The following is an 18,673-nucleotide window of genomic DNA, read 5'->3' as shown; positions in this document are numbered from 1 at the left end:
TTAAATGAAGAAACTGAGGATCAAGTAATACAAAAGTTGAGTAGTTGGATAAAAATTGGAACTCACTTCTACTGGACTCCCAAACTGCTGCTCTTAACTGAGTAGGCCACTATATGATGCACTGCACAGTGAGGGGTGATAGCTGCTGTAGTAGAAACTGGTGACCAGTACCTTTGACAAGAGTCTTACTTGTTCACTGGGCAGAGAGTGCCAAACTGTGACCTGATTAGCATTTGTCATTTTTTTCTAGCCATCTAAGAACACAGGGAAATCCCCTGGACAGAGGAGCCTCACCGTCTACAGTGCATGGGGTCTGGAAGAGTCAGACACTGCTTAGCAACTAAACAGCAGCAAGGACACAGGGAATCCAGTGATCAGTAGGTGGTGCTAGAACCCCATGCTGCTGCTGCTGCTGCTAAGTCGCTTCAGTTGTGTCCGACTCTGTGCAACCCCCATATAAGGCAGCCCACCAGGCTCCGTGGGAATCTCCCTGGGATTCTCCAGGCAAGAACACTGGAGTGGGTTGCCATTTCCTTCTCCAATGCATGCAAGTGAAAAGTGAAAGTGAAGTCGCTCAGTTGTGTCTGACTCTTAGCGACCCCATGGACTGCAGCCTACCAGGCTCCTCCGTCCATGGGATTGTCCAGGCAAGAGTCCTGGAGTGGGTTGCCGTGGCCTTCTCCGTAGAACCCCATATGATAATATAATTTCTCCAATTTGCTTCCAAAGTGTAAATGGTGTGAAGTTGTCTAGTTAAGTTGGAGTCTAGGTGGTATATTGGGGTGTTGTTGGCAACCAAGTTACAAATGTAGACTACAGCCAGATCACAGAGGGCTTCTTTGAGCATTCAGTCGACACATACACTTATTGGGCATGCACCATGATCAGCCAGTTTGTGTGTGTGTGTGTGTGTGTGTGTGTGTGTGTGTGTGTTTGTGTGCGCGCCTGCATGCGTGCCTACCTTTCTAAATGTTACAGAGAGAAATCAGGGAATGCAGGTAACAAATTTCATTTCAAAGTACTATGTGATAAATAAAAAATACCATGTGAAAAATCAAATCAGATTGGCACTGTCTGTGCCACCCCACTATGGGTGCTTTATTATGCTTTACTATAAAGGGCTGCAAACCCTGAGTTCTTGGCCCCCTCCCCTGCCATATACACACTTTATTCAGAAGCATCTTTGTTGTTCCATCATCTTCAAGACTTGTATGTTAGAAACTTGCTTCTGTCTCATTGCCTTATATGGTAAAGGAGAAGGGTAGAGTCTAAAATCATTTTGAAGCAGCCACTGTTTTTGATGTAGAGGGTACAGTGGCAAACAAGACAAACAAAATCCTTGTTCTTGTGGGCCTTAAGTTCCAATTGAGGGGAAATAACTATAAACAAGTAATATAAAAACAAAGTACCAGATATGAAAAGTGCTGACAATAGCAACAAAAAGAAGAGGATGTAATTGAGAGTGATTGGAATACTGTTCTTTTAGATTAAATGTTAGAGAAAGCTTCTCTGAGGAGGTATACTCTTTAGCTGATACCTAGATGAAATAAGAAGGCAGCCACATAAATCAGGGAGATGCCCATTCCAGATCAAAAAAAAAAAAAAAATTAGCTGCTTTAGATAGGAATCAGCTTATCCTACCAGAATCAAAGAAAGAAGGCCAGAATGGTTGGTGACTGTACAAGAGAGTGTTGAAAGATGAGGTCTGGAAGAGATCCAATGTAGAAAAGCCCTGGGAAGAATGTTGAATTTTATCGTCAGTGTGGTGAGAAACTGTCAAGAATTTTAAGCAGGGAAGTGACATGATGTGGTTTACATTTCACAGAGGAGTAAGGACCTCCATCAGGAAGCTATTGCTGTATTCCAGGAGAGAGATGGCGGTGATGGGGGTGTTAGGACTAGACATGGCAGTGATGGTGAATTTGGGCCACACTGTATTTTGAGACAGAAACAAAAGGACTTGATGATGAGTTTGATTTGGGAGGAAGGAATGATTACAACAAAGTATATACCTTAGGTTTTTGCCTGAGCATTGTGGATGGTGCTACTGACTTGCTAAAATGGGGGACATTAAAGGAGAAACAAGTTAAATCGAGAGTTCTGTGTGGAAATGCTAAGACTGATATGCTATTTAGATATCCAAGTGGAAATGCCAAGTAGATTATTGGAGAATATGTGAGCCTGGAGTTTAGGAAAGACGTTAGAGATGAAGACTGGAGAGCCTCAGAAATACTGACACATTTAAAGCCAAAGGGCAGGATAAAATAGCCCATAGTTAGAGGAGAAAACAGCTCAGGAGTCAGTCCCAAGGGGAAGAAAGTTGGGGTGCAGTGAAATAAAGAACAGTTTTCTTCAGGGGAATGATGTCCCTTTCTAATTTAGGTACATTTGGAGGAAGTGCTGGGAGTTATCTTCACAGTTTTCATGATTCTCTCAGAGTTTGAGAATAGATGGTGCTTAAGAGGGACAGTCTTCATTTTCAGTTGAGAAAATTTGGAAGGTTGCTCTATGGTTTAGATCCAGGGAGCTGTTTTGTTTTTTTTTTGCTGGCGGCAGAGCCTACTTCTGGTTAGCCTGTAACACATTAAAATGTTTCTCCTTCCTCTTTTCACACCCTCTTAAGGGCAGACCCCCACTTCTCATCTTTGGCTGTTGGGCTTAGCTTAGATAGCCCCCCAGTCTGCCATGTTCCAAGGTCTGCATGGGCTTAGGTTGTACCTGTAATGGGGAAGTTATACAGATCAAGTTCACCTAGTTCAATTCAGTTGCTCGGTCTTTTCTGACTCTTTGAGACCCCATGGACTGCAGCATGACAGGCTTTCCTGTCCATCACCAACTCTTGGAGCTTGCTCAAACTCATGTCCATCAAGTTGGTGATGCCATCCAACCATCTCATCCTCTGTCATCCCCTTCTCCTCCTGCCTTCAATCTTTCCCAGCATCAGGGTCTTTTCCAATGAGTCAGTTCTTCGCATCAGGTGGCCAAAATATTGGAATTTCAGCTTCAGCATCAGTCCTTCCAATGAATATTCAGGACTGATTTCCTTTAGGATTGACTGGTTTGATCTCCTTGCCGTCCAAGGGACTCTCAAGAGTTTTCTCCAACACCACAGTTCCAAAGCATCAATACTTCAGTGCTCAGCTTTCTTTATAGTCCAACTCTCACATCCATACATGACTACTGGAAAAACCATAACTTTGACTAGATGGATCTTTGTTGGCAAAGTAATGTCTCTGCTTTTTAATATGCTGTCTAGGTTGGTCATAGCTTTTCTTCCAAGGAGCAAGCATCTTTTAATTTCATGGCTGCAGTCACCATCTGCAATGATTTGGAGCCCCCCAAAATAAAGTCTGGCACTGTTTCCATTGTTTCTCCATCTATTTACGATAAAGTGATGGGACCAGATGCCATGATCTTAGTTTTCTGAGTGTTGAGTTTTAAGCCAACTTTTTCACTCTCCTTTTTCACTTTCATCAAGAGGCTCTTTAGTTCTTCTTTGCTTTCTGCCATAAGGGTGGTGTCATCTACGTATCTGAGGCTATTGATATTTCTTTTGGCAATCTTGATTCCAGCTTGTGCTTCATCCAGCCCAGCATTTCTCATGATGTATTCTGCATATAAGTTAAATAAGCAGGGTGACAATATACAGCCTTGGCATACTCCTTTCCCAATTTGGAACCAGTCTGTTGTTCCATGTCCACTTCTAACTGTTACTTCTTGACCTGCATACAGATTTCTCAGGAGGCAGATCAAGTGGTCTGGTATTCCCATCTCTTTGAGAATTTTTCACAGTTTGTTGTTATTCACACAGGCAAAGGCTTTGGCATAGTCAGTAAAGTAGAAGTAGATGTTTTTGTGGAACTCTTTTGCTTTTTCAATGATCCCGTGAATGTTGGCAATTTGATCTCTGGTTCCTCTGCCTTTTTGAAATCCAGCTTGAACATCTGGAAGTTCTCAGTTGACATACTGTTGAAGCCTGGCTTGGAGAATTTTGAGCATTACTTTACTAGCATGTGAGATGAGTGCAATTGTGCGGTAGTTTGAGCATTCTTTGGCATTGCCTTTCTTTGCGATTGGAATGAAAATGGACCTTTTCCAGTCCTGTGGCCACTGTTGAGTTTTCCAAATTTGTTGGCATATTGAGTGCAGCACTTTCACAGCATCATCTTTTAGGATTTGAAATAGCTCAACTGGAATTCTATCACCTCCACTAGCTTTGTTCATAGTGATGCTGCCTAAGGCCCACTTGATTTCACATTTCAGGATGTCTGGCTCTAGGTGAGTGATCACACCATCGTGATGATCTGCATCGTGAAGATCTTTTTTGTATAGTTCTTCTGTGTGTTCTTTCCACCTCTTCTTAATATCTTCTGCTTCTGTTAGGTTCATACCATTTCTGTCCTTTATTGTGCCCATCTTTCCATGGAAAGTTCCCTTGGTATCCGTGATTTTCTTGAAGAGATCTCTAGTCTTTCTCATTCAATTGTTTTCCTCTATTTCTTTGCATTGATCACTGAAGAAGGCTTTCTTATCTCTCTTTGCTATTCTTTGGAACTCTGCATTCAAATGGGTATATCTTTCCTTCTCTCCTTTGCTTTTTAGTTCTCTTCTTTTCACAGCTATTTGTAAGGCCTCCTCAGACAACCATTTTGCCTTTTTGAATTTCTTTTTCTTGGAGATGATCTTGATCCTTGTCTCCTGTACAATGTCATGAATTGCTGTCCATAGTTCTTCAGGTACTCTGTCTATCAGATCTAATCCCTTGAATCTATTTGTCACTTCCACTGTATAATCGTAAGGGATTTGATTTAGGTCATACCTGGATAGTCCAGTAGTTTCCCTAGTTTCTTCAATTTACGTCTGAATTTGGCAATAAGGAGTTCAGTTCACGATCTCAGCCACAGTCAATTCCTGGTCTTGTTTTTTTGCTGACTGTATAGAGCTTCTCCATCTTTGGCTGCAAAGAGTGTAATCAATCTGATTTCGATATTGACCATCTGGTGATGTCCATGTGTAGAGTCTTCTCTCATGTTGTTGGAAGAGGGTGTTTACTATGACAAGTGTGTTCTCTTGGCAAAAACTCTTGTTAGCCTTTGCCCTGCTTCATTCTGTACTCCAAGGCCAAATTTGCCTGTTACTCTAGGTGTTTCTTTACTTCCTGCTTTTGCATTCCAGTCCCCTATAATGAAAAGGACATCTCTTTTGGGTGTTAGTTCTAGAAGGTCTTGTAGGTCTTTATAGAACTGTTCAACTTCAGCATCTTCAGTATTACTGGTTGGGGCATAGACTTGGATTACTGTGATATTGAATGGTTTGCCTTGGAAACGAACAGAGACCATTCTGTTGTTTTTGAGATTGCACCCAAGTACTGCATTTTGGACTCTTTTGTCGACTATGAGGGCTACATCTAACTCTGTCCTTATATTAGCTGTTTCTCTCCATCCCAAACATCTGTCCTGCCAGTTTTCCTCTCATTTCCTGCTAAGAAAACTTTGTGGCTCCTACTACTAACAGAAAGAAAAAATCCCAGATAGAAAGGCTTCATGGTAGATTTTGAGGTCCTCCATGATGTAGCTCACTTTGCCCTTTCAGCTTTGACTCTTTTTAGTGTCTAGGTGTGTACCTTTTGCTTCATCAAACTTTCCTGGGCTTTCCTCTGTTGTATTTACTTGTGCTGTTTCCCAGCCTGGTTGCCTTAATTGCTCCCATTCTTTACTGCCTGGCTGACCCACTGAGAGCCTCCATGACCCCTGAGTAGCTTCCACACTTTGAGACCATTCACCCTGGTTTATTCTCCACCCTCTGGTTTAGCTTTCTGGAGCGAGTCTAAGTTGTGGAGAACATTTGTGAAGGAGACCCATCTTACCTATGAACAATTATGCCATTTAAACAGCAGCCAGCATATGGACCTCCCCATTGAGCCTAAGGCCCAGGACAAGCTGTGACCTTTCCCATCCCCTCTTTTGTAGGATCATGGCCCTAGTTTAGATGCTTTCCTTATAAAGCCTTTTAAAAAGCTTTCCAAGCAGAGCTACTCCCTTCTTGGTGTCATGATAGCAATTTTCTTGTGCTTAGGACATTTTGTCTTATTTAATGATTGGACGGTGAAGAAAGCTGAGCACCACAGAATTGATGCTTTTGAACTGTGGTGTTGGAGAAGACTCTTGAGAGTCCCTTGGACTGCAAGGAGATCCAATCAATCCATCCTAAAGGAGATCAGTCCTGGATGTTCGTTGGAAGGACTGATGTTGAAGCTGAAACTCCAATACTTTGGCCACCTCATGCGAAGAGTTGACTCATTGGAAAAGACCCTAATGCTGGGTAGGACTGGGGGCAGGAGGAGAAGGAGACGACAGAGGATGAGATGGTTGGATGGCATCACTGACTCGATGGACATGGGTTTGGGTGGACTCCGGGAGCCGGTGATAGACAGAGAGGCCTGGTGTGCTGCAATTCATGGGGTCTCAAAGAGTTGGACACGACTGAGCGACTGAACTGAACTGAATGGTTTTTTGCTGTACACATATTTCTTGCTATTAGATAGGAATCTTCTTCAGGAAAGGAATTGTTATGAGTTTTTACATCCTTCCTATGGTGAAGATGATCTGATAGTCCTCACTATCCATTCTTATCTACTTCTGTGTTTCTTAGACTCCCTTATGCTAGAGTTCTAGATGTGAATTACGATTTATCAGTTAGGTGATTTTTCATGATATTTGGAAGATATTGTGATTTGGGCTATTTCTCTTGACAAATAAGGTTATGGAGTCATGGATGTTGATAGGCCATTTTGGCAGCAATGCGAGGCCACTTCTGGATTCCAGCCAGCTTTCTCATTCCTTAACTGCAGCACTGGTGATGTATTGAACCCAATAGTTCCAGAAGTTGCTTCCTATTTTTCAGTGATTCAACCCATATAATTCTGGGCACTAAATCCTCTTTTGATTAAAATATCCAAAGAGGTTATTTTTCCATTCACTTACTGAATAAGGGTCTTGTTAATTTCCCTTGTCTATTAGGAAAGCCCTAATAAATATTCAGTTGGATTTATTCTGAAGTCAGACAAATTTTCTCCATCTGCTTATCTATTCAACAAATGATGAGGGCCACTAAACGTCAGTGGAGGCACTAAGTGCTAAGTAGTACAAGTTTGAGTAAGATATAGTCTTATTTCCAGTTTGGTAGGGGAAATAATTACTATAGTGTAACAAATGATATCGCAGGAATGAGTAAAAATTCAGGGGAAGGAGTGCTTGGAGTATCCAGGGAGGCTGCCCATAGATGTGATATTTTAGTTGGGACACAGAGGATGCTGAGGTTTTTGCCAGATTGAAAGAGGGGGGAAGCTATTCCAGGCTGTGGAATTGTATATTAAAAATATGAATTATTGAAAGTCTATGATATACTAAGAGAAAGTATTAAATACTCCTTGGACGAGTCTTTCATGAGATTAGGCTGGGTAGGTCATCTGGGTTAGATTGTGGAGGTCCTGTGTGCCATGCTAAGGAGTATGAACTTTATTTTCAGGTCACTGAAGAGAAGGGAGGTTAAGGTGGTGGAAATGGAGAAGTGAGAAGAGATTTAAGAGGTGTGGTGGATGTAGAGTTGGCAAGGCTTAATGATCACTTGCGGGCTTCCCTGGTGGCTCAGATGGTAAAGAATCTGCCCACAGTGCAGGGGACCTGAGTCCAATCCCTGGGTCAGGAAGATCCTTTAGAGAAGGAAGTAGCAACCCACTCCAGTATTCTTGCCTGGAGAATCCCATGGACAGAGGAGCCTGGTGGGCTACAGTTCATGGGGTCTCAAAGAGTCAGACACGACTGAATAACTAAGCACACGTACACACAATGATCACTTGAATATGGAGCTGAATGAGTGGAAGGGGTCAAATTTGACTCCTCTGCAGGGGAAGGAGCTGAAGATGATGTTTAGATAAGTTCCTTTTGACTCCTTGTTATTTGTTTCATATTGATTCTTATTTTTTTAAGTGCCCAGAAGCTCAAAGAACAAAGAGATCTTAGAAGTGGAGAAATGAGTCCTTATCCTTGGAAAATGCCTACAAATGAAGATAGAATGGCCCCATAGTGAAGAAGGAAAAGAGTCACTGAGGTTGATGCTCACCGATCATTTATTGGGTATTTTAATACAATTCCATAGGCTTTCTCATGAAAGGTTTTCAGGCTCCAGGAGCTAGGGATCAACAGTGTTGGCTCGTTGGAATCTGCCAACAGATGACATGTTTTCTCTCTGTTTCGTGTGATCAGAAACTAAAAGGCATCAAACTGGAATCAATCCAATCAGCTTTCATGATAGGAGCTTAGTGGCCAGTCCTGATGAGGGGTAGAGACATGGGCATGGGGGTGTTGTGGACATCTAGCAGCCTCTCACTGTATTTCATTTTAGTGTAGGCTACGAGGCTTGCAATTCTTGATGGTTTAGCCACAAGAGCTCTCTAAATCCTGGTGTCCTCTCCTCAGGTTATAATGTATATCTTCGGAATGCCTTTCCTGTTTCTGAACTTTTGGGTGAAATTCCTACCTTTTCATGATCCAATCATGTCCCACCTACACAGAGAACAAACTGGGAAATGATTTAAATCCCCAAACTAATCAAAATTGGGATCTTATTACTTCACCCAATTTACCACTCAGATTTTACCCAACCAGAGCACCCTGGAATTGCTGATCAAAGAACTGAAATACCCTAGAAGTGAATACTAGTTCCTAAAAGCATCCTTGTGGTTAGATAGAGTAGAGGAGAGAATGAAGATACACATTTTCAATCTCTTAAGGAGAAGTAAGAATGAACTTGATGTGTAGATTTCTTCCTTGGCTTTGTGTTGCTTTAGCTCTTGGTAAAATGCACAGCCTAGTGCCAAACCCCTCTCTGCTCTTGTACATAGTCATAGAGTGGATTGGGAGCAATAGTTGCCTTGATAGGGTGACTTCCACCCTGTTCTCTTCTTTGGGGCCTCCCAGCATTCTGGATTGGATGGAAGGCCAGGTCACTGCGTCTTCCTTGGGAACTTGGACTCTGGCCATCTTCATTCATATGGAATTTTTCTCTGTTGGCACATCCTTTCTGGGTCCCATGGGATTGTTGATACTGGGATTCTTGATACCTCTCTTTATCCTTATGGGTTTGCCTGTCCTGTTGTCGTTGACAGTTTCGATACTCTTCATGGGTTTGCCCGTCTTGTCTCTGATGGGTCTGCTGATCCTCATGAGTTTGCCTGTCTCGTCTCTGATGGGTCTGCTCATCTTCACGGGTTTGCCTGTCTCGTCTCTGATGGGTCTGCTCATCTTCATGTGTTTGCCTGTCTTGTCTCTGACTGGTCTGCTGATCCTCACGAGTCTGCCTGTCTCGTCTCTGACAGATCTGCTCATCTTCATGGGTTTGCCTGTCTCGTCTCTGATGAGTCTGCTTATCTTCACGGGTTTCCCTGTCCCGTGTCTCACATGGAGTTTCCTGACTCTCATGACTGTGTCTACTGCAGCTTTGGTGGCCCTGCTCTTCCTCTACCTGGTGGCTCTGCTTCTCACCATGACTCTGCCTGGTCTGGACCTGTCTGTGGCCCTGCTCGCTACTGTGTGATTGCCAGTCTCTCCCTTTGTGACAGGGTGGCCTTTCTCGCTGAATTTGTGCTACTAGTTTGTGTTGGCTATCCTCTTCAGACTCCCATGCCTGGTGACTGTTCTGCTGCCCTTCCCTAGTCTGGAATCTCGGTCCCTGACTTTGGTTTACTTCCTGTCCTTGAGTCTGCTGACTTGGTCTTCCTGGCCTTCCTGATTGCTCAACATGTGAGTCTCTGCTTGTTCCCTCGCTCCCTTGGAAGCACCTATTTTGCCTAGTTTCCCCCGTCTCTGACTGATCGTATTGAGAGTTCACACTTTGTCTGTCTGTCTGACTATATTGCATGCTCAAGCCTTGTCTGTCTGTCTCATCATAGTGGGAACCCTGGCCTTGTCTGTCTGTCTGACCATCGTGAGAGCTCAGGCCTTGTCTGTCTGTCTGACCATCGTGAGAGCTCAGGCCTTGTCTGTCTGTCTGACCATCGTGAGAGCTCAGGCCTTGTCTGTCTGTCTGACCATCGTGAGAGCTCAAGCCTTGTCTGTCTGTCTGACCATAGTGAGAGCTCAGGCCTTGTCTGTCTGTCTGGCCATATTGAGAGCTCAGGCCTTGTCTGTCTGTCTGGCCATATTGAGAGCTCAGGCCTTGTCTGTCTGTCTGACCATAGTGAGAGCTCAGGCCGTGTCTGTCTGTCTGACCATAGTGAGGGCTCTGGCCTTGTCTGTCTGTCTTATCATAATGGTAACTCTGGCCTTGTCTGTCTGACCTTGTCTGGCTATAGTGAGAGCTCATACCTTGTCTGTCTGTCTGGCCATAGTGAGAATCCAGTTCTTGCCTATTTCTCTGATCACAGCCTGATTCCTGACCCAGCCTTCCAGACTGTTCATTATAAGAGCCTGATTCCTGTTGGTTTGTGTGGCTATACTGAGGATCCTCTCTAAGTCTTCCAGACTGGCCATAGCTTGACCATTGTCCAAACCTATCAGATTGGCCATAATGAGAATCTTGAAGTTGTTTCTCATAGTGATTTAGGGCAAAGACATAGCCTTGTCTTTCAGGATTGGCACTGCCAGATTTATTACTCAGTCTTTGACCAGAGCTGGAGTCCTGATCCTGTCTCTCAGTCTGACCATAGTGAGAGTCCCTGTCTTGTCTCTCAGACTGACCATAGTGAGAGTCCCTGTCTTGTCCCTCAGACTGACCATAGTGAGAGTACCTGTCTTGTCCCTCAGACTGACCATAGTGAGAGTCCTTGTCTTCTCTCTCAGATTGATCTTGGTGGGTATCCTGGCTTTGTTTCTCAGACTGACTGTGGTGGGAATCCTGCCTTTCTCCCTCATCCCTCTTCCTGTGTTCTCTGCCTGTATTTCTTGGAAACTTATGGCCTTGTGTTCCCTCCTGCTTCCTTTCTTGCTGAGAGGTTCTATCTCCACGTGATTCATTATCCAGCCTATGATAGCAGGCTTGGGCCAACTGGAACACCATCAGGAGATATTCATGAAAATCAACATGCTCGTTTCTGTTTCTATCCAAGAGGCTCAAGATGGTTTCCACAGTCTCTGGGTCATTTGGTCTCTGTGTGAAGATAAAACAAGCAAAAAAAATCAGATGTTCTCCTATGGATAGTGTCAATATCTGTGCCCCAGTCCATTTAGTCCTGCATAAACCTTCGATTGCGAAACCACTACTCTAAAGTGGCCTATGCTTGGTTCTAGTCTTTGATAAGCTGGTTATCAGAATCTCATCCCTTGCTGGACAAATGGGAGCATGACAGTAGGGATAGATACACTTATTTAAAATCAGCTTCATTAATAATTACTTTGAGTCGTTTGAGGAAGCTATCGTATTCCATCCTGTGCTATGTTGTAATTGTTTGTTCATCTGTTTTTTCTAACCACTCTGTGAGATCCTGGAGGGAGGGGAAGCTGGTTTTATTCATGTTTGTTTATTCATCCCCAATGCCCAGAATGGTGCTGGTATGTAGCAGATGTTCAGTGACTCTTTACTGAACAAATGAATGACTGAGATGTGTGGACAGCACTTAAATATAGAAATCAAGATACAAATCTCAGATTTTCTCCTGAGAAATGATTTCCAGCCTGAAGCTGTACTCCCTCTTGTTTGAACTAAAATACAAGGAGGTCTGTATCTGTGTGTGTGTGTGTGTGTGTGTGTGTGTGTGTGTGTGTTCTGGAAGAGAACTACTAAGGAGCTGCCTGAAATTCTTTTAGTTACAGGGTAGATCATGAACAAATAAAAAGCATAAAGTTCTAAAGGCAGGTGTCAGTGTAATTCACACTTGTTTCCATGGGGCTGAGAGTCTGAGCATCTTACCTGGAGGATGTCTCCAAACTCAGCCAAGAGCAGCTGCTTCAACTCCTCCTTGCATAGTGAGGTGGAGTCCCCATTCTCTTTGGCATATTTCTGGAACACCTTGATCACGGTGAGTATGCTGTTTAGGAGTTCGGTCATTTTGGCAAAGATTGAGGAACCTAAAAGAAGAAACACTGTTTTGTCTGTATTTACAATGAAGACCAGGAAACAGCATTTCCAGAGGAAAAGTGGCCCCTCTTGGTCAGGGAAAAAAGTTTAAGAAATGACAGAGCTCATTGTTAGCTATACTCTTCACTCTCTTTGACCCACAGTCAGACTCCAAATATCATGTGTACAATGGAACAAAGGTGAAAATTATGTGTCCCCTGCTATAAAAAGAGACAATATCCTAGAATACAAAATATTATAGGGATTTTATATGCTCTGTCTTCTACTTCATATGGGACTTGCTTGATTGAAACGCCATATTAGAACAAAAAAGAAGGGAGATCAGGAAGGCCATAGAGGTAGGGCCAGAAGCCAGTATGATAAGCCACAATTTTCTACCAATGACCATCATACTGAAGAGGGCACTCAAAAGATCCTTCTGAATAGGCCTCAGTCTTCTAATGAGCTTCACTTAGGTGGGGAAGAAGGCTAGAGGTCTCTTGCCATGTGCCAAGGAAGCTTTCCGAGAGACTAAATTCCAGCAAGTGCTTCTGGCCTGGATAATCATGTTGGAATATTATAAATATATTGCAAGTAGAATAAGTGGATACAAAAGCTTTTATAGATAAAAATAGCCAGCTAAATTAACTGCATAGATGAGAAGAAATATGTACAGTCAGATAGGTTTACATAACTGTGTTGGGAGGCTGGAGTCTTTTGGGATTTCCATCTCAATAATATTTCTTCTATGATGTAAAAATTCTAGTTACTGAGTTTGCAGGCCTCTAGACTGAAGTCCTAACTGCAAAGCACTGGATTTCCAAAAGCAAGCAGTGATGCCTCTAAGGATAAGCGGCAAATGATGAATTGCAGGGCACAAGCAGAGTCCCTTATGGCATTTCACTGCAGTGAGACTTGAATATTATTGTGGTCCCATGGTCTGGGGCCTTGGCCCTAATGAGCCCTAAACTCTTGGGTCTGGCCTAACTTGCACAAAAGGGAAATGCTCCGCTATGGGGGACTAATTTATCCACCAAGAGTTCTAGTCCTTCATTTTGGGATGCCTAGGACACACAGAAACAATGGCATGTGTATTTTACAGACTCAGAAGTACATCCCTCCCCCCAAAACCATGAGCTATCGTATTCTCAGATAGAGGCAAAAAAGGAAGCAGGAAGGTACCCAAGGCCACAGGGAGTAGTCTTTGACCTCCTCAGCCCAGCACATCACAGCCCCTACCAAGAGGCTCTTGGATTCTGCTGTTGCTTCCCCATGCATGTCTTACCTGCTTGAGGAGGTATCAACAGAAGATTCAGAAGCTGGAGAGGATACTGGACACCTGCAAACCCAGCCTATTTATAGGGGTTTTAATTGTCCTACTAGACTATCCCAGGAGACACCCATTCTGTGGCAGGACCTGAATCATTCTGGGCCCAGCCCAGCTTGACCTCTCCCTCTGCAAACCGTTTGATTTATTTACTTCTCCCATTTACTCAGGAATCTGTTGTCATTACAGTAGGTGACACTGTTCAAGTCCTGGCCCCTTTTAATTAGGGGAATATGTGTGTATGCGTGCCTGTAGCTGCTGCTTCTGCTGCTAAGTTGTGTCCAACTCTGTGCGACCCCATAGATGGCAGCCCACCAGGCTCCCCCGTCCCTGGGATTCTCCAGGCAAGAACACTGGAGTGAGTTGCCATTTCCTTCTTCAATCATGCCTGCAGCAGGGGTCCCAAAAGACAGAGGCATGGGCCAAGTACATCCTTAGCATGTGTCACTTATCAAGACTAATGGAGGGCAACAGTCAAATCATACCAAAGAAGGATACTAATCAGGTCACGACACAAAAATCTGTCAAAGCAGGGACTAGAGACTCTAGGTAGAGAGCCAGGACATAATTATTGGAAGAGATTTGTTTCAGGTTGTTTTGCTAATGTAGGGGTATGTGTGTGTGTGTGTGCATGCTCAGTCATGTCTGACTCTTTTCAACTGCCAGGCTTCTCTGTCCATGGCATTTTCCAGGCTAGAATACAGGAGACAGTGTTATCCTTCTTCTCCAGGGGATCGTCTTGACCCAAGGATTGAACCCATGTCTCCTGCATTGGCAGGCAGATTCTTTACCACTGTGCCACCTGGGAAGCCCAGTGAAAGTGGATATGTGTATTTTAATCTGTTGATCTATTTTTAATATTTTTTACATTTCTTTTTTTAAAAAACTATTTATTTATCTTTGACTGTGCGGGGTCTTTGTTGCCATGCGTAGGCTTTCTCTAGTTGTTGTAAGTGGGGGCTTCTCTTTGTTATGGTGCCCTGGCTTCTCGTTGCGGTGGCTTCTCTTGTTATGGAGCCATGGGCTCTGGGTGCTTGGGCTTCGGTAGTTGTGGTACATGGGCTTAGTTGCTCTGCAGCATGTGGGATCTTCCTGGACCAGGGATCAAGCCTGTGTCCCATGCACTGGCAGGTGGCTTCTTAACCACTGGACCACCAGGGTATTCCCTTTTTAAAATTTTTCATTTAACGGCTCTGGAGGCTAGAGGGAGAATTAGATATATGACCAATTTTGGAATGGAAGGGTGTGATGATGGTGGAGCTGCCACCACTGGAGACTTTTAAGTTCTTGCTAAAAAGTTAGAATTGAAGGACGATGTGGAAATTCATGATATCTGTGAATAGAGCCACTTGTCAGAGACCTGAGTCTCTATTCTCCATCACTGCACCTGTGACATGCCAGCAATGTCTCAACACAGGACATTCTTAGTAAATGTTTATGGAGTAAATGAACTATTGAATTATGGAGGCATTTGAAAATCTTGTGTAAAGTGCAAAAAAAAAAATCTAGATTTACCTCTCCTTTCTTACATCTAGATCCCTGGTTGGACTTTTTCCTAGGTATTTGTACATCAGTCAGTTTTTAGTGATGGCACTTGCTATTACTCACTGTGTGCTCAGGATTCTGAAAAGGAATCACAAAAGAACAGAGATATTTTGGTCCATTTCTAGTAAAGTAGCTTCACATACAGAAGGATTTTGAGCACAAGGAACAGGACAGGATAAGTGCTGAGTGTTAGAAACCCCAGGAGCATATGGAATCGTCATGGGCTGAGCCTAGCCTTCCCTTGGAAGGTGGGGGTTTATGTTGTTCCTTGAAGATTCAGGTGGGCATGAGAAAATGGAGAAATCCTAGTGGGAGAAGGGAAAGACCAAAGGTACAAAGGTGAGAATTCATAGGGTGTGTTTGGATTAGAGTGAGTTGATGAGTCTGGCTAGAGCAGAGGGTATACAGAAGAGTAGAATTACAGAATTTTGTATCTGAAAGGAAATATAGTCTTAGCCTCCTAATTTTTTTTTTTATAAATTTATTTATTTTAGTTGGGGGCTAATTACTTTACAATATTGTAATAGTTTTTGCCATACATTGACATGAATCAGCCATGGGTTTACATGTGTTTCCCTTCCTGGACCCCCCACCCACCTCCCTCCCCATCCCATCCCTCTGGGTCATCCCATTGCCCCGGCCCTGAGCCCTTGTCTCATGCATCGAACATGGAATGGTGTTCTGTTTCACATATGATAATATACATGTTTCAATGCTATTCTCCCAGAACGTCCCACCCTCACCTTCTCCCTCAGAGCCCATAAGACTGTTCTATGCATCTGTGTCTCTTATTCTGTCTCGCATATAGGGTTATCGTTACCATCTTTCAAATTCCATATATATGCATTAGTATACTGTATTGTTGTTTTTCTTTCTGGCTTACTTCACTCTGTATAATGGGCTCCAGTTTCATCCATCTCAGTAGAACCAATTCAAATGTATTTTTTTTAATGGCTGAGTAATATTCCATTGTATATATGTACCACAGCTTCTTTATCCATTCATCTGCTGATGGACATCTAGGTTGCTTCCATGTCCTGGCTATTGTAAACAGTGCTGTGATGAACATTGGGGTACACGCGTCTCTTTCAATTCTGGTTTCCTCGGTGTGTATGCCCAGCAGTGGGATTGCTGGGTCATATGGCAGTTCTATTCCCAGTTTTTTTAAGGAATCTCCACACTGTTCTCCATAGTGGCTGTACTAGTTTGCATTCCCACCAACAGTGTAGGAGGGTTCCCTTTTCTCCACACCCTCTCCAGCATTTATTGCTTGTAGACTTTTGGATAGCAGCCATTCTGACTGGTGTGAAATGATACCTCATTGTGGTTTTGATTTGCATTTCTCTAATAATGAGTGATGTTGAGCATCTTTTCATGTGTTTGTTAGCCATCTGTATTTCTTCTTTGGAGAGATGTCTGTTTAATTCTTTGGCCCATTTTTTGATTGGGTCGTTTATTTTTCTGGAATTCAGCTGCAGGAGTTGCTTGTATATTTTTGAGATTAATTGTTTGTCTGTTGCTTCGTTTGCTATTATTTTCTCCCATTCTGAAGGCTGTCTTTTCACCTTGCTTATAGTTTCCTTTGTTGTGCAAAAGCTTTTAATTTTAATTAGGTCCCATTTGTTTATTTTTGCTTTTATTTCCAATATTCTGGGAGGTGGGTCATGGAGGATCCTGCTGTGATTTATGTCGGAGAGTGTTTTGCCTATGTTTTCCTCTAGGAGTTTTATAGTTTCTGGTCTTACGTTTAGATCTTTAATCCATTTTGAGTTTATTTTTGTGTACGGTGTTAGGAAGTGTTCTAGTTTCATTCTTTTACAAGTGGTTGACCAGTTTTCCCAGCACCACTTGTTAAAGAGATTGTCTTTTCTCCATTGTATATTCTTGCCTCCTTTGTCGAAGATAAGGTGTCCATATGTGCGTGGGTTTATCTCTGGGCTTTCTATTTTGTTCCATTGATCTATATTTCTATCTTTGTGCCAGTACCATACTGTCTTGATGACTGTGGCTTTGTAGTAGAGCCTGAAGTCAGGCAGGTTGATTCCTCCAGTTCCATTCTTCTTCCTCAAGATTGCTTTGGCTATTCGAGGTTTCTTATATTTCCATACAAATTGTGAGATGATTTGTTCTAGTTCTGTGAAAAATACCATTGGTAGCTTGATAGGGATTGCATTGAATCTATAGATTGCTTTGGGTAGTATACTCATTTTCACTATATTAATTCTTCCAATCCATGAACACGGTATATTTCTCCATCTGTTTGTGTCCTCTTTGATTTCTTTCATCAGTGTTTTATAGTTTTCTATATATAGGTCTTTTGTTTCTTTAGGTAGATATATTCCTAAGTATTTTATTCTTTTTGTTGCAATGGTGAATGGTATTGTTTCCTTAATTTCTCTTTCTGTTTTCTCATTATTGGAGTATAGGAATGCAAGGGATTTCTGTGTGTTAATTTTATATCCTGCAACTTTACTATATTCATTGATCAACTCTAGTAATTTTCTAGTAGAGTCTTTAGGGTTTTCTATGTAGAGGATCATGTCATCTGCAAACAGTGAGAGTTTTACTTCTTCTTTTCCTATCTGTATTCCTTTTATTTCTTTTTCAGCTCTGATTGCTGTGGCCAAAACTTCCAAAACTATGTTGAATAGTAGTGGTGAGAGTGGGCATCCTTGCCTTGTTCCTGACTTTAGGGGAAATGCTTTCAATTTTTCACCATTGAGGATAATGTTTGCTGTGGGTTTGTCATATATAGCTTTTATTATGTTGAGATATGTTCCTTCTATTCCTGCTTTCTGGAGGGTTTTAATCATAAATGGATGCTGAATTTTGTCAAAGGCTTTTTCTGCATCTATTGAGATAACCATATGGTTTTTTTCTTTCAATTTGTTAATGTGGTGTATTACATTGATTGATTTGCGGATGTTAAAAAAACCTTGCATTCCTGGGATAAAGCCCACTTGGTCATGATGTATGATCTTTTTAATATGATGTTGGATTCTGTTTGCTAGAATTTTATTAAGGATTTTTGCATCTATGTTCATCAGTGATATTGTTAGCCTCCTAAGTTTACAGATGAGGAAACTGAGATCCAGCTAGACTGAGTGACTTTGCCAAGGGTCTCACAGGGCTTTGGCTAAAGCCAGGCCTGGAATCCTCATTCCCTTACCCAGCTCAATATGCTTTCTTACACATTCTCTAAGGCAGCTTTGGAGCCTGCTTTCAGGTTTATTTTGATGAGGAATGGGGAGCAGGGAACATTTTAGTCAAGAAAGTGACATGATCAAAACATTGTTTGATGGAAGACTGTGGTCAGTTAACCTGACTGTGATCAGGTTGCCAGCTGTCTTCCTAGACGCCCCCTCTGCCCCTGGCTTTAGTGGGGTTTCCCCAGGAAATGAGACTTGCAGTGCCAAAACTGTGAGAGTTCTGAGCAACCTGGGGTGAAGTAGGTCACCCTAGAGCAGGGGTCCCCACCTCCCGAGCTGCAGACCAGTACTGGTCCATGGGCTGTTAGAAACTGGGCTGCACAACAGAAGATGAGCCATGGGCAAGTGAGTGAAGATTCATCTGCCGCTCCCCATCACTCACATTACTGTCTGAACCACCCCCAACCCACTCCCTGTCTGTGGAAAAATTTTCTTCCATGAAACTGGTCCCTGATGCCAAAAACGTTGGGCACCACTACTCTAGACTGTGCTGTCCAGGATGGATTGGAAAGAGGAACATCTAAGAAGGGAGACCAGTTAG

At 42.8% G+C, this 18,673-nt stretch overlaps 1 protein-coding gene across 1 annotated transcript in view; it reads right to left on the bottom strand.

Annotated features, from left to right (window-relative positions):
* The window catches only part of LOC145505242 (uncharacterized), a 44,587-nt gene extending 32,545 nt beyond the window's left edge, over positions 1-12,042 (bottom strand). Inside the window, exons 1-2 of the mRNA XM_081486999.1 lie at positions 11,905-12,042; positions 8,881-11,145 (exon numbers count right to left, since the gene is read on the bottom strand). Of these exons, the coding sequence (XP_081343125.1) occupies positions 8,881-11,145; positions 11,905-12,042 (2,403 nt within the window). The remainder of the gene's footprint in view (positions 1-8,880; positions 11,146-11,904) is intronic.
* Between the last annotated feature and the right edge of the window lie 6,631 nt (positions 12,043-18,673).

The sequence above is a fragment of the Giraffa tippelskirchi genome, chromosome 5 (genome assembly GCF_054371585.1).
Source record: "Giraffa tippelskirchi isolate mGirTip1 chromosome 5, T2T-mGirTip1v1.2.pri, whole genome shotgun sequence".
NCBI lineage: Eukaryota > Metazoa > Chordata > Mammalia > Artiodactyla > Giraffidae > Giraffa > Giraffa tippelskirchi.
Note: the sequence above shows the minus strand (reverse complement) of the source record. Positions and strands in the feature narration are given on the sequence as shown.